The sequence below is a fragment of the Lipotes vexillifer genome, unplaced genomic scaffold, assembly GCF_000442215.2.
Source record: "Lipotes vexillifer unplaced genomic scaffold, Lipotes_vexillifer_v1.1 scaffold388, whole genome shotgun sequence".
Classification (NCBI taxonomy): domain Eukaryota; kingdom Metazoa; phylum Chordata; class Mammalia; order Artiodactyla; family Lipotidae; genus Lipotes; species Lipotes vexillifer.
In genome coordinates, this window is record NW_006773582.1 from 660,097 (window position 1) to 675,534 (window position 15,438).

The following is a 15,438-nucleotide window of genomic DNA, read 5'->3' on the forward strand; positions in this document are numbered from 1 at the left end:
TGTTTGTGGCAGCCCCTTCCAATAACTACTGCTGGATTAAAACTAGAATTCATAGAGTTAATTGAGATTATTTATGTTTAAAATAACCCAAACTATCTGGGTTACCATTTAAAACATAACTTTTATTACCACGGAGAATTTTAAACAGTATGTCTGTGAGATTTGTAGTGCATATCTCAAAGAACTTGACTGAAATCACAAATGAAGTTAATCATATAGTATTGAACACAAAGGTTTAACTCAATAAGAAAACAAAATCCTTTTTTTCATAATTTCACCATAACTTTATTTTGTATTTACAGTCTTCAATTCCTAATGCAAGGGTCTTACTGAGGATTGGGGGGATTAGGGAGGAGAGACGGGGTTTGGAGGGGAGGAATCAGAGGTCTTATACGGACAACAATAATTAATAAAGTTAACAGGATGTGAAAGTCTTCCAGAAGAAATTCTTGCAGCCAGCTTTGCGTTCTCGGGGTGCCATGGCCGGGTTTGAGTTAGCGGATCTCTGCAGCTCCAGCCTCATTTCATCCTGTTCAGCAGCCTGGGACAAATCTTCAGGCTCAAGGGCATCGTTCTCTGTCTGGTTGGGTTCAGAGAGCAGTTCTGCCAAGAAGTACTTGGCCAATTCCTGCATGGGGTGGAAGGAAGAGAGAAAGAGAGAGAGAGAGAGAGAGAGAGAGAGAGAGAGAGAGAGAGAGAGAGAGGGAGAGAGGGAGAGAGGATAAGGATGAGGATGGTGGAGAAGAAATGGAAAAAGCCTGCTTGAAAAACAGGTTTAACCACACCCAAACCCCAATGTTCACAGCTGTGCAATTTTTTTTCACACTTAAAATTGGTTAAGGATATAAAAACAAGGGCTGTGGTTATAATCACCAAGTACACAAAGAAGCTTTAAAAACTCAAATGTTTCTGCAAGTTTTCTGCTTCTGTAGGTTTAAAATACACACATAGAAAGAAATAGATCGTTAGTTTTTCAACATGAGCCAACAGTTTGTTTAACTCAATTTCCATATCATGAGCTACAAACTAGAATTGTTCTTACCATTTTTACTCAGTCAGCTGTGGAGAAAGAGACCTTTAACAATCGTAAACATATTGTGTTCTGGCTGTAAAGTGCCAGTTAGCCCCCAACCCCGCTGCATGGGAGGGAGGTGGTGCTTAGGACAGTAGCAGCTTCAGAGGTCCGTGCTTTCAGCACCTGGGTCAGCACCTCCGGCGGTCAGCACCGGGGATAAATGCCATCATCCCTTCGAGCTCAGTTACCAAGGTCTTGGAATTTTCTTGAATGCCAAAGAACTCAGCTAAACAGTGACCTACTGCGCTGATCAGGGGAAACAAAGAGGTAATAAGGGATTCTGGACTTTGAAAGTTTTCCTGTGAGCTTTGGTAGCTAAGGGACCCAGAAAAGCACCGGCACTCTTTGGGAGCACGTCTTAAATTCACCCAAGGGATCAGAGGCAAGGCTAGGGAAGGTTGAGAGGTTCTGGAGAGGGGAAAGAAGACGTCGAGGGAGTCTCCTTACCTGCTTCCCAGCGGCAGCAGCCAGGGATTTCTGCAGAAACTGACGGAGTCGGGGATCTGAGGGCGCGCCGGTGACACCGCCCAGAGCCAGGACTATGGAGAGCGCGGCCAGCGCGCACTGGAGACGGCAGGACAGCATCTCGGCGACGCCGGAGAAGCCGAGCTAGAGTGCGGTTGGTCAAACTCTAGGAGCTGATCGCAGGCAGCAGCAACGGCCCTGAACCTCGCGACTCCTAAAGCGGCTTGTATGCTCTCCTCCGTCTCCCCCTTTTTAAACTCTCTCTCTGACGTCAGACTAGGAGGCGCCCCCAGATCTCACCAGCGCTTTTACGCACCATTACCCTCGTGAAATCAATCACAGAAGTGAGAGGAGGCTACACAATCAAAAGTGGCTTATTTAAAAAAATTAAATCCTGCACAGGCACAGGCACACACGATTCCACACGTCACACCATCTACACAATCTTTTTATAGTCACTCAGTGCTACGCACATACACACTCTATAATTTCACTCATACACGTGCACACTTAATTACACACACTCAAACACTCAGCCCCTGGAGAAGCAAATGCACTATCACACTCAGCCGCATACACATAAATGTACCCAGACAATTCTATCTACCATCATGCTCAAACATTTTAGGAGAACCAAATGCAAAAGTATATGAGTGTGACAAGTGGAGATGGTTACAAGCATTCTTTGTGACAGTGAATGTCATAAGCATTCCTCTAAGAACAGATTTGAAAATGGAATGTGGATTTTAGAAAGACTAAGTCACCTTTCTCCATTAACTCTGTAAAGAGTCTTGTAGATTAAGATGTAATGGGGCTCTAAAAGAACTTCACTTTTCCTTATAATGGAAGAGTACCTTAAACTCACCCTCCATCCCTCTTTCTCAGCAGCAGAGACACTTCTAGTCTGCTTGCCATCCCACTGTGACAAAACATGCTAAAGGAAAAAAAAATCAGACTGACTTCATTTCGGTGCTGGAAACTTGGAGCTAGAAAGGAATCTCAGAAAACATCTATTAAACCTCAGAGTTTGAGTCACTGAGCCTAGAAATGGGCAGTGAAATTCTCTGGCTCACATAGTACACAGCTGGAGCAAGGACCAGACTTCCACATTCCAAACTAGGATTCTTTTCACTCAACTCTGAGTTTTCTAATGGATTCCTGGCTAGTAGTAGCAGTTTTAGGTCAGGGACTCCCAGTGTGGACATACAGAAGTCCAGGAACCCCTTGAATGTAAGTGACAGTTATTGTAAGTCTCTGTGTGAGAAAAGCATCAACAGTGCTCCCCTACTCCCCACACAAATAAAAAGGAAGTTTGAGAAATGCTGTTCTGGAATTCTGGTTGTGGTCTAGTTAGATGTTTGCTGTCCTGATCAGAGTTCTGGTAGCTTTTTCTTTTCTTTTCTTTTTCCCCAGAATAATTCCTTATCAAGGAATGGCCAGCTAATATCCTGGCATGGACCAGATGATCCCTGCAGGCTCTTCAAGGGTTGACATTTTATAAGCTTCAAGTTCATAAGAGCTGAAAAAAATTCCTGTATCTTCAGAAACCAAGTGAAGCAGAGAACTTGACTAATCCTGTCACCAGCCAGGCTTCACATATGTATTCTCAATACTTAGACCAAGACCACAGTGTTGAGAGGCAGGAGGTATTGGGAGGTGCACTGAATGGCTTGAATAATTGTCACCTTTTCTTTTTGCGTCTGTAAGCTAAAGCAATAAGAGAAGGCACAGCAAGGAGTGCTAAAGCTTCCAGGGCTTGGTGAGTCCAGACAAGGCTTAGAACAAGTAAGGCATTAAAAAGTCACTCACATGTGTTGGAATAGTCTGGGAGAGCAATGGATCTCAGACTGCAGAACACAATGCATGTTATTTTCTCTATATATCCTGGAACCCGCCTAGGCCTCTAGCTGCGGGTTCAGAGTCTAGTTATGTCAACCCAGCTGTCCCAAGGCACCCTCAAATGATCTCACATCTCTTCCACTCAAGGCTTGCCCTTGGCAGCCCCATTGAGTAGAGAAGAATTTTCCTAAAACAGGAGCCAGCCAAAGAAGGAATAGCAACCCCTCCACCTTGCTCTATGCTCTCTTCTACTTCTCTCCCCAGGTGCCTGCTCCTCTCCTTCCACATCTTTATCCTCCTTTTTCCTCTTTCTCCTTTCCCAAACCTTTCTCTGAATTTTTCTCTCCAAATCTTCCTTATGCAATCCCCTTTTTACTTTCTTTCCCCACTCCCTATCCTCAATCCTCTCTGTTGTACTCTTCCCTCTCCCCAGTCATTTTCTGACTTTGGGCTGGTTCTATCTGGCTTCCTTCTGCCTTCTCTGCACGTCTCCCCCTTCCCATTCTGCCTACCCAATATCTATCCCAGTCTCTGCCTCTAGTCTCTTCCTCTCTTAAGCCCCTCCTTCCATTACTTCCTCTTTCCTTCTCGGCTGTTTCTCATAAAAAATACTCATGGTGCTCGCTTCAGCAGCACATATACTAAAATTGGAATGATACAGAGGAGATTAGCATGGCCCCTGAGCAAGGAGGACAGGAAAATTCTTGAAGCGTTCCATATTTTTCAGCAACAAAGAAAATGCCACATACAATGCAATATCAGAACTTACAAGGAAAACATTCCAGTTCAGTCAGTCTATTTCAGTCTAATTTATATACAGTAAAATGCAAAGGTCTTAAGCGTACAGCTCAGTGAGCTTTGACACCCCTATAAACCCATGAAGCCAACGTGCGAATGAAAATATAGAATATTTCCTCACCTTCAAAGTTTCTGAGTGCCCCGTTTCAGTCCATTGCTCCTCGAGAGGCAAGTACTCTTCTGATGTCTCTCATTATAAGTTAGTTGTGACTGTTTTTGAACTTTATGTAAATGGAATGATTTAGTATTTAAAAAAAAAAAAGACTCGAACTTTAGCTGTTCAAGTACCTACTTGGGAATAGTAAGTCTGGGTGGCTTCCCTCACACCTTTGCTGAAGTGCTGAAGCTGTGGATGAGATGACTTCCGGGCTTTTGTTTCGTTTAGTTTTATAATCCTCAAATTGTTAGGAGTCTAGGAGCCACTTAAGAAAGAAAGAAGAACAAAAGGGGACACAAATTCTTCCTTAAGCCCCCTCCCCACGGCCAAGTTTTGCATAGAGTTTGATTTAGCACAAAGACACTTGAAACCTCCCCAACCTGAGCCCTTTGCAGCCGACCCCCAGGGTCTTGCTTCCAAGTCCCAAAGGCTGGAGGGGGGCAGAGGGGGTGCTGTCTGTGCTTGTACTGGGGACCCTATTTCCCAGACCTTGGTCACTAAGAATGATAGACCCCATCCTTGTGCAGCCCTCTGTGGTTCACAAAGTATTTTCTCATCCAGTACGACAGGGCACGCTGGCCCCATCTCACAGAGGAGGAAATTGAGTCCCTGAGAGCACAGCTGCCTCTGCCTCGCCCAAGGGCACGCAGGCAGGAAGTGGCAAGGTTGAGGGAGGCTGCTGATCAGTTTAGCAACTTTCCTCCTCCCCTGACTCAGGGATGCCAGAGACACCTCCTGGCTGAGCAGTCTGCAGCCAGGATGCAAGGACCTCGAGGGGGCATCTAGGCCCCTTTCATGTGTTGCTCTCCAACTGGGATACGATTTCCCACCTCCCTGTGAAATGTACATTTGGGGGTGACTACCTGCCAATATGAGGAGCAAAAACTCGTTTAGTAAGAGACAATAAAATCTATGAGTAATCAGGTGTTCAATATTAAGCAGTGCAGGGAAGCAGAAAGTAACTGTATTTGGAGTCCAGAGACCTGGGTTCTAGTTCTGGTTCTGCCACAGTCCAGCTGGGGACTTCCTCTCTGGGCCTTAGTTTCTTCATCTGCAAAATAGAAGGCTTGATAGGCAACATTTGTGGTGCTTTCCAGCCCTGATCATCAACAAGCTTGACTTTGAGAAGACAGAGGGGCAAACTAGAGCACACTGTGATGTTAAAATGTTGTTTCTCAAATTGAGAACTTTATATTGGAAAAGAATCTGGCTTTTATGTAATATGAGGGAGGAAGCCGGATGCAGCGGGTATTTCGCAGGCCTATTAGAAGGAGAATTTGCTCTTGCAGCTTGCTTCTGGTGCTGACCTGCCCTCCCCACCTGGACCTCAGTCTCTCCATCTGTAAAATTGATTCACTCAAATTCTTTCTACATATAAGTACTGAGAATCTGCACTGCTTGAGAGGTTCATAATATAGTAGTGAACTAGATAGACAAAGTCCTAGTGAGAAAGACAAGCAATAAACACATCAATTAATTAATTATGTTCAAGTTGCTAAGAATTAACACAAGGTATAAAGCATGATGACTTGGGGAAAACCCTCCTGAGGAGGAACCATTTGAGCAGAGACCTGAATGAGGTGAGGGAGCTAGACATATAAATATCTGAATAAAGATATTTCCTTGTCATGTGGAAAGACAATCTGTTCAAAGGCCCTGAGGTAGAAGCATGCTTGGTACATTCAAGCATCAGAAACAAGGCAAGGGAACTCGAACAGAGTGGGCGAATCAGAGAGGGCTGGGAGATGAGACCAGCAAGGCAGACAGGGGCCAGATCACGTAGAGCCTTGAAGACCATGGTAAGAAAACCATTGGAGGATTTTGAACAAGGGATTGACCTGATTTGATTTTTTAAAATCAATGCCTTCTGCTAAAGTGGAGAATTAACTGTAAGAGAGCAGCAGAGTCAGGAAGATAACTTAGGAGTCTAAGAACCATTTAAGAGTAAAGAAGAGCCAGGATGAAAGGGACACATTCTCCCTTAAATACCCAAGCTGCTTGGCTTGGCATAAAGGCATTTCATACCTCCAACCCGAGGCTACTGTAGCCAACCCCCAAGGCCTGTTTCCATGGAATGGAAGGTGGTTTGTGCTTGTTTGGGGGACCTTATTCCCCAGACTAGTTCAGGCAAGAGAAGATGATATTTGGGCAAGAGTGACAGCTGTGAAGGAGCTGAGGACTGGTTGGGTTTGAAGTTTATTTTGACGTACAGTTGACAAGACATGCTAATGGTTTGTTTGGATCTCAAGTTAAGGAAGTGAGAAGAACCATTGGTAACAAGTGATCTAGACATTCCCTAAAACGCTTTCAAGTTCCACAAATTTCTGAGAGTGCAGGAAGTGGATTTCTGACAAAAACTTCTCTTGGACATTTTGTAAGTGAAAAACCATTTTACTTCCAAGCCAGAATAAAGTGAGAATTATAGGTGGTGGGGAAAAGCAACATGGTATAGTATAAAAAGCCCTGGCCTGGATGTCTGAGCCCCTAGACTTAAGTCCTCAGTTTTCTCTTGCTTAAAATGGGCCTGATAATCCTTGCTTTTGTTATAATATGATTTAAGAACCAGGTCAGGCAGTGTAAGTGAAAGTGCTTGGTTATCCATAAAACATGATGAAAAGATAAAGTTCTGTTTTTATTGTTGCTGCCCAGAGGGAGGTCTGTCAGCCAGTGCCTGGGGTGATATTCAATGAGCCAGCTTCTGGAAGCTAGAGTGTCCTCAATGATGCTCTGACCCAACTAGTCAGACTGCCCTTCCTCTGGGGACACTGTAGGGTATGATCTGAAGATCCAGGAAGATCTCTCACAGAAATGCAGCAGACTGGTGCTGAAATTCAACCCTTAGAATTAGTCTATGACTATTAGACTATTAGAAAATAGTCTCTTCTCTACATTTTCTTGGAGATGTAGCACATTAAAACTTGATAGTTATTAACACTTTCGTGTGAATATATATGCTGAATTGTCTTCTTGCTTATAGCCGCCTAAAGGACAGTTTTGACCTAAGTAAAGTTGGGAGATCACTTGGAGAAGAGGCAGATTTATTGGATGTGCTGCTGGGGCTGGGGACAGGCTATAGGGAGCACGCAGACCTTTCCTGCCCAAGGGCAAGGGTGCTTAGGTGATGATACCCTAAGGACCTTTCGTTCTAGAGCAACCCTACCACCCTGGAGCATGAGAATGAGAGCTTGCAGTTCTCTAAGGGCTTCTGCTGAGCTGAATTTCAGCTGGAAGAGTGTCGGCTCATGCCCCTGGAGTTGCTGATGGTAGAGAAGCCAGACTTTCCCACCAAATTGGCTTTCACCAACTTCCACAAAGCCTGGCCTAAAGTGATGGCTTTAGACAATGAAGGGTGATGTGGTCACTGAATGAAGCCCAGGGGTGAACTTTTTCCATGGGTGGGTGAGTGATGACAGCTCAGGCCTGGTCTCCTGCAGTAGTCTCCTCTCCGGTCTCTATCCCATCACTTCCAGCTCAGAAGCTCTCAGTGACTCCCCAGTGCCAGCTAGTTTAAATGCAAACACATCAGCCTGGCGGTCATGCTTCCTCAGACCCTAACTGTCCTGTTCAGTCTCGCTCTGTGTCACTCCTAACCTCTCCACCTTCCCATTCCCCACCACCACCTGTTCTTCCCTGTACACACTCTGCAGTTGCCCGCATCCACTTTTATGTACATGCTGCTCCCTCCACCTGGAATACCTTGGACCCATCTCTGACTGTTAACATCATACAGCTTACTTTAAGTCAAGAGCTTCTCATTTAGAATTACTATGGCCCCCTCCTGTGCCCAAACGTGTGTCTTTTTTGCCTCTAGTAGAGACCACTCTAGATCACTTCACATTTCTGTTCCTTGAGAGTCTGTATGTCTCATCTATGAGCCTAGAGTTTCACTGAGAGCAGAAATCTTGTTTCTGTCATATTTGTATTTTCCTCAGAGACCATAAGAATGTGAAGCATAGAGTAGTTGCTAAAAAATGTTGATTTAGTGGAAGACAAATTCTTCTTATATGTGAGGTCTCTGTGGATTCTGTAGGTAGAACGAACCTCAGGTGAACCTCAGGTAACTGAGGACTGTATCACTTGACCCCCAACCCTAGGTAGCAGATACTTTCAGGAACACGTATCCATTGATCCCTTAGTAATCTCTGAGCTTCAGCAAAGGAAAAAACCCTAAACACTGTTCTGTGTAATTGTTCCTATCTGCTAAAAACTAACTGAAGCTGTCATATGAATATACTAATATAGTCATTGGAAAGATAAGGGACTTCACTGGAAGGTCTAGGGAGGACACATCCACCAACCAATGAGGAACACGTATGTCCCTGGCACACAATAGAAGAGAGTAGCACTGCTGACTCACCTCTGCGTAGTTTCATGTTTGATCATGTGTTAATATCAACCAAACAAGGGAATGGAGGCCTCAGGTTACATAGTTAGTGCAGAGCTGGGCTGATGTCAGATCCCTGTCTGCCACTCCAACATTTCCTCTCTCACCAGAGAGAAGCAAGGAGACTTTGTCCCTAATTATCCTCTCAGATTCCTTTCTCTTTGTGGGTCCATTGGACTCTGCAGAACCATCGCACTTGCTGATCTATGGCTTCTGCTCAGAGCTCCCCAGTGAAATGAAATCGAGCTGTGCTCTGCCCGACTGTGCCACCCAGCGAACGTCTCCCAGTTCTCTTTACCTATTTTCCTCCTAAAAACAAGGTGTTAAGTCTCAGGTCTTGCACGAGCCTTCCCAGGGCAGTTGGCAGGGGAAGAGCTGTCTTGACCAATGGGGATTGGGAAATGAGGCCAGAGACTTATGGCCCTGTTCCTGGAATAGTACACAACAGATGGCGAAGTTCTTCTTTGGGGTGCTCCTGAGACCCGCCCCCCCCCTTTGAAACGGCATGATGGGGCTATATAAACACAGAAGTGCCCCATGGAGTGAAAGTATCCCTTTTACAGCTCCAATTTCCCACACTCAAACTATAATCTTAACCTAGACTGGTGGATCTTAACTCTAGCTTCACACCAGGATTGCCTGGGAAACATTTTAAAAGCACAGATGCCTGGGACCCAACTGCAAAGATTCTGACTTATAGATCTATATATTTTAAGAACTGAATTATAGTCTGCTACTACAATGGGCTCCACCTTTGTAGAAAATGATGGAGTCACAAACCACCGCCCACCACTGTTCTTCTCTCATCTCACTCTGCTCAGTTCCTTCTCCCTTTTACTGTTCTCTTCTTTCCCACCTTTGACTTGGGGACCCTCAAGCACAATGGACTTGGCTTGGCCCCGTCAGGGCCAAAGCACCTGCTTCATTGGCTTTCCTGATACAACACCAATTGTTGCGGGCAGAGGCAGGACTGCGGCCAGAAGTGGACCCAACCACAGACCAGGACCTTCAAAAGCATCTAGTGCCTCCCCTGGGTTTACACGTCGGAAAATTGAATTCAAGAGAAAGGAAGGGTCTCTCTCAAAACCACATAACTAGTATTAGAGTCAGACCCTCTGATTCTCTTAGTTTTATGTTATTTCTGTGAAGTTTCTTGAATCCCTTCCACCCAAGTTGTTGAAATCATGTTGTAAGATTGGCAGTTCCTGCCCTGTTATCTATGTATCTCCCCATCAGCCTGGAGCAAAACCTTATTCCCTGACAAGAGTATTATCCTAGAGAGAAAGCTTTGGGGATTAATGTGTTGGGCCTTCATGCTTTGTGTCTCCATCCTTTTCTGGTTGTGCATTTCCTAATCCCATGAAACAACTGGACCTGCTCCTCAAGGCTAAGCGTGGCTGTTTCAGCTTACCCAGAGGAAGCTGTTGTTAAACTGAGCTCGCCTGCCCTCTGCTGGCTCAAATGGTAGAAGACAACTTCATCTAAAATTTTAGGGCGGGATTGTATTCATTCCTTCATTTATTTCCTTCACCAACTTCTTTAAAGCACCCACTATGCGGAGAGAACTGTGCTTGGTGTTAGGGTTGTAAAGAAGTACTCAGACAAAAACCTCTTCCTTCACACATTTGATTATTGAGCACTTTGTGCCAGACACTGTGTTGGGGATTCAGAGATGACCAAAACTCAATCCTTGGCTTTGAAAAAAGTCGCAATCTAGGAAATTATACAGATTACTATCTGAGCCGTAGAATCAAACAATTAGCACTAGAAGGAACTTCAGACACTTTATAACCTGTGTTATAAAGACTTCCCAGGCTTCCCAAATTAGGTCCTGGGCTCCCTGCACACAGGCCACAGGGACTGCAGAGGCAGGGGGACCGGGTGTGTGGCAGGAATTCTATTTCATTGAACAGGGTTCTGCAACAAAGTTTCATAGAAACAAAGAGTTTGAAGGGGAAGCAAAGTTGGAAAAACGCATTTCTAATACAAACCATCCTCATATTTAACCTGAATACCCTCCAACCTCATGAACCTGTACTCATAATCAATGTCACATTTATAGCTGGTCTCAGAGTCACTGACCTAATCACCTTTTTGAACCCACATGGCAGTGAAATCTCACTCCCTTTGCAAGGTGCTTCCAAGAAGGTCTCACATGTGAGGGCTCCCTTGCCCCCAGGTCATCGCCAGTGTTGAGAACCTGTGAATGTGACCTTATTTTGCAGATATAATCAGTTCAGGATGTCAAGATGAGATCATCCTGGATTATCTGCATGGGCCCCAAATCCAAAGACAAGTATACTTATTATTAAAAAATAATTATTTAAAGATCACCTAATATGCATCTAAATCTATATCAGCTATTTACTTATAGCTATCTTGTTCTAGTGAATATTCAAATTAGTTTACAGGAGTAGATTTTTAAAATGCAAATTAACAACTAGTAATTTGAGGTTCAAGATGGTGAGCTCAGCCTGTGCACCCACCTATTTTGCAAACCTTCCAAACTCTGCAAGTTCCTCATTGGCATAATCAAATGCAAAGTAGGGAGAGAATAGGGTTTTACTTCAGGCTGTTGGGGAGATGTATGAAAACAGTCTAAAGAATCAGAGCAAATGCCTCTCTCTCCCCTATGGACAAAGTTACTACAAGAAACAATAAAACAAACAAACAAGCAAAACCTTAGAAACTCTCCAGCTTATACTCTCTACAAGATTTGTGAAGTTATTGCCTCAATATTTTTATATATTACATTAGGCAATGTAAAAGAAAAGAGACATTAGGCTGATAATGGATTTTTTTTCTACCTCAATAAATTCTAGAAGACATTGAAATAATGCCTACCAAGTTTTGAGGGAGAAAAAAAGATTGTTATGATAAAAAGTAATACTTGGCCAATCTATTTAGGGGGGATAAGAGCAAAAAAAAGGCCATTCTCAGATAGGCAGACCAGTCACATACTCTCTCTCTCTCTGAAAATATTACTCACAAAACTAAGAAAGGAAGAGAATAAATCAAAATAAAGGACTCAAAAGTGGAGTTGGCTGGTGTAAAGATGGTGAGGAGAAGTAAACTTATATGATTTAAGAGTTGATTCTTCAATTAATATTATGAAACATAACGCATTTGTCTAATATAATTCTTGAAAGAGAATGTATGAGCTATCAAGTATTTTATTAATTTATTTATAAAATACTAGATTCTTCTAACAAAACTAGAAATCCAAGTTGACAGGAAAGAGGGTATGTGAAATTCTTCCCCATCTACCAAAAGAATGAATAACTTGTGAAACTTTCTTGAAATCTATGTAAGAATGTGAATGAAAATGTATCTTCTAAAGATGCAGAGATAACCAGTATTAGAATAGACATTTGTTGTATAACTTTCTATGGGAAGACGATTTTTAAAAGTCTAACACTACTGTGAAGTAAGTTTTTAAAGAACTAAGGAGCATTAAAACAGAAATAATTTTTATATGTGATGCTTTCCTCCCTAATTTCTAAATAAACTGCAAATATATTTTATTTCATTTTTTCCCTAAGATTTAGAAACACCCATTTTAAATTTAAACACACATGTCACTGAACAAAGTTGGATTTTTTGACTCATTGCAAAGAGGGAGGATGCCCTTCGGAACCACGAAGCATCTCAGTAAGAGGGTTTAGAACAGGCACACTCTAGCACTGGGGCATGTGTCAGGTGAGGGAAGGTTGTAAGTGACTTTGCTCTGGATTGGATGCTGTCAGAAAGTGGAGAATACTTTATGATTGGAAATCTTAATGATTCTTATCTAGAAGGTGAGAAGACAGAGAGGAAGCAAGCTGAAGTTGTGACTGGTAAGGTAGCAGCCCCTCACAGTGGCCAGAATAGGGGGTTGTAAGTCGTTTTTGTGGTTTGGACCTTGTTTGCGTTCTTATCTATATTCAGATGTGACTACGGAGTGGTCTTATGCTTGCCTTGATCTAGTATCGTCCCAGAGTGGTCTGGTCTGAGGTTGCTGCTCAGCGGAGTTATGTTCAACAGGAGAGCACCATGGCCTAGCTGGGAGTGCCAGGCCGGCTCTCAAGGCTGCTTCTCTCTTTCTCATTTTTTATATAAACACTTTGATATATGAACACTCACACAGGGGCTTCCCTGGTGGCGCAGTGGTTGAGAGTCCGCCTGCCGATGCAGGGGACATGGGTTCGTGCCGCGGTCCGGGAAGATCCCACATGCCGCGGAGCGGCTGGGCCCGTGAGCCATGGCCGCTGGGCCTGCGCATCCAGAGCCTGTGCTCTGCAATGGGAGAGACCACAACAGTGAGAGGTCTGCGTACCGCCAAAAAAAAAAGAACACACACACAAGCATACATAATCAAAAGTTCTATATATTTTATTTTATATTTTATATTTTATATATTTTAGGGACATTTACTCTTGTTTAAAGAACGACGATATGTATATAATGAATGTGGATAAACATATTTAAATCATAAGAAAATAATTCACTTTTATTGTAGAAACAAACAAAAAGGAATAAAAAAGCAAAACAGAAAATCGGCGGTACTCTAATTGTTCTCAACCGAATTCAGCATACATGAACAATTAGGACCAGAAACAAATTGTCTACTTTCACTAATTATTCACTAATAATTATTATTATTTCATTAATTATTATATCTACTTTCACTTGATTTTCAGCATTGAATAAACAAATCTTTCTGTGTTGTTTGACCACAGTTATTAGTTTGGGGACTTGCAGCCCAAATTCTCCTTACCCACAGCATGCCTGAAGAGCTCATTCATTGCTATACCTAAAGACGAGAACTGAGACTGTTCTAACTCCTTGAGTGTGAAAGAAAGATGGATGGAGAATGATCAGAAAGAGGGGGAGACTGAATGCTTCCTTTAATACATACATAGTGCCTAGTATAAAATATGTAGGCATTTAAATGTTTATAGAAGACACAAGGGTAGGATTGCTGTTCAGCACTACCTTATTTTGTTTTGGTTTTTTGCTTTTAAAGACAAGTTCTAAAAATGATAACAAAATGTCTCTCATGCTCCCTCCTCATTCCTTACTTGAGCCAAAGAGCTGTCTTTACCTAACTCCAGCCCACCTCGCTTTTCTGCCCTCTTTCGCCGGTGCTGCCAGATTCCTCTTGGGCTCCATCCTGCTCTCCTCTGGTACTTGGTTGCTTACTCTTCCTGAGCATGAAATAAGCTCTGTCTCTGGGTCTTCCTTTTTCGTCTCTCAGCCTGGGATGCCCATGGCTCCCTATCAGCCCCATCCTTGACCCCCTGACCATTTCTACAAAACATACCCCTGCATGACTGGTCTAAGAAACCATCTCTGACCCTTCATCCCCAGGTATGACAAAGTTGTTCCCTTTCCTAGCATTGACTAGCATACCTTGTGAGCCCTCCAAGTCAGGGACTACAAATTATCTTTGTAATCCTAGAACTTAGGACAGACCAGGAATAAAATAGACCAGAGTAGATAGATGTTGACTTTTGGATGAAAATGGAAGGATAACAGCTGTATAACCATAGGATATCCTCCATGCAGTTATTCCTGAATTGGTAATGGATTTATATTGGCTCACTCCACTGTATTGTTGGACTGGTGCCCAGATATCCTGAGTCTCAGCACAAATTCCTTTCCATGCGTCACTGTCCACTTCATCAGGTACTCTGCAAGCAACTGCCAACCAGCAATCAGCACAAGCCATATACGCTTACTCAGTGGTATAAAATCAGCACAAAGACACACACAAGGGTTATAGGGCACCACCTGCTTGTAATACCTATAACACAGATGCAGTTACAGGATATACACAGAAGCAAAAGAATAAGAATAGTAAGAAAGGGCCTCTCTTGACAGGTCACATAGGCCTCATGAGAGACGAGGAACAAATATTCACTCCACATCACAGCGACAAACGTCCATGCCCACAGGGTTAATCTCACACCAAGTATGGGCAAAAGTTCTCTCCTCAGCCTCTTGTCAGCCATCCTGGCAGACAATTTTTGCACACCTTTCAGACATTTCTGTTTCCAGGTTTCTAGAAGTCCAGTTTCTCCCCCTGTCTTCAGATGCTGGCCTGAAGTCCAGCTGTCATCCAGATGTTAGTGGGTGCCTCTGCCCTCTGGCAAAGTGTTTCTTGAGTCCTTCTCAATAAATGGTATGTATTGTTAGTATCTGGAAATGAGGTGTGCCCGGCTGATGAGAATGTTTTATCCATTAGCAGGAAAGAGCACAAACAGGGGAGAAAGCCGATCATATCCGATTATTAGAAAATCACCCCAGGATAGTGGTAGTGCGGAGGGTGAGCTGTAGCAGGGGAGGCTACAGGCATGACAATAATGAAGGAGGCTGCAGAGGCAAGGGACACAAATGATGAGTTTGGGCAGCAGTAAATGGGAAGGAAAGAAAGAAGATCAACCTCAGAGGTATTTGGGAAGAGCATTCAACAGGGCATGGTGACCGATTCGTGCGGGATAGGGTAGGGTGGTGAGAGAGGTCAGGAGATACCTCCCAGATTTCTGAAGTAAGAGCAGCAAACACGATGGCAAAATGATGAGATCAGCTTTGGTCATGCTGAGGGATCTCCCAGCGGACAGGTCAATTGGTCTGTGGGTCTGGAGTTCAGTAGAAATACTTAGAGGAGCTATAAGGACCGGGAGTTCATATGCAGTAGAAACCTAAGTCATGGCGGGTGTATGTAACAGAGAGCAAACC

At 43.5% G+C, this 15,438-nt stretch overlaps 1 protein-coding gene across 1 annotated transcript; it reads right to left on the reverse strand.

Moving 5' to 3' along the window:
• Nucleotides 1-260: 260 nt before the first annotated feature.
• On the reverse strand, nt 261-1,787 carry SST (somatostatin). The gene is made up of 2 exons (XM_007448425.1): nt 1,523-1,787; nt 261-628 (listed from the first exon to the last, which is right to left on the reverse strand). The coding sequence occupies exons 1-2, from the start codon at nt 1,658-1,660 to the stop codon at nt 416-418; spliced, it is 351 nt and encodes a 116-aa protein (XP_007448487.1). The 5' UTR covers nt 1,661-1,787; the 3' UTR covers nt 261-415.
• Between the last annotated feature and the right edge of the window lie 13,651 nt (nt 1,788-15,438).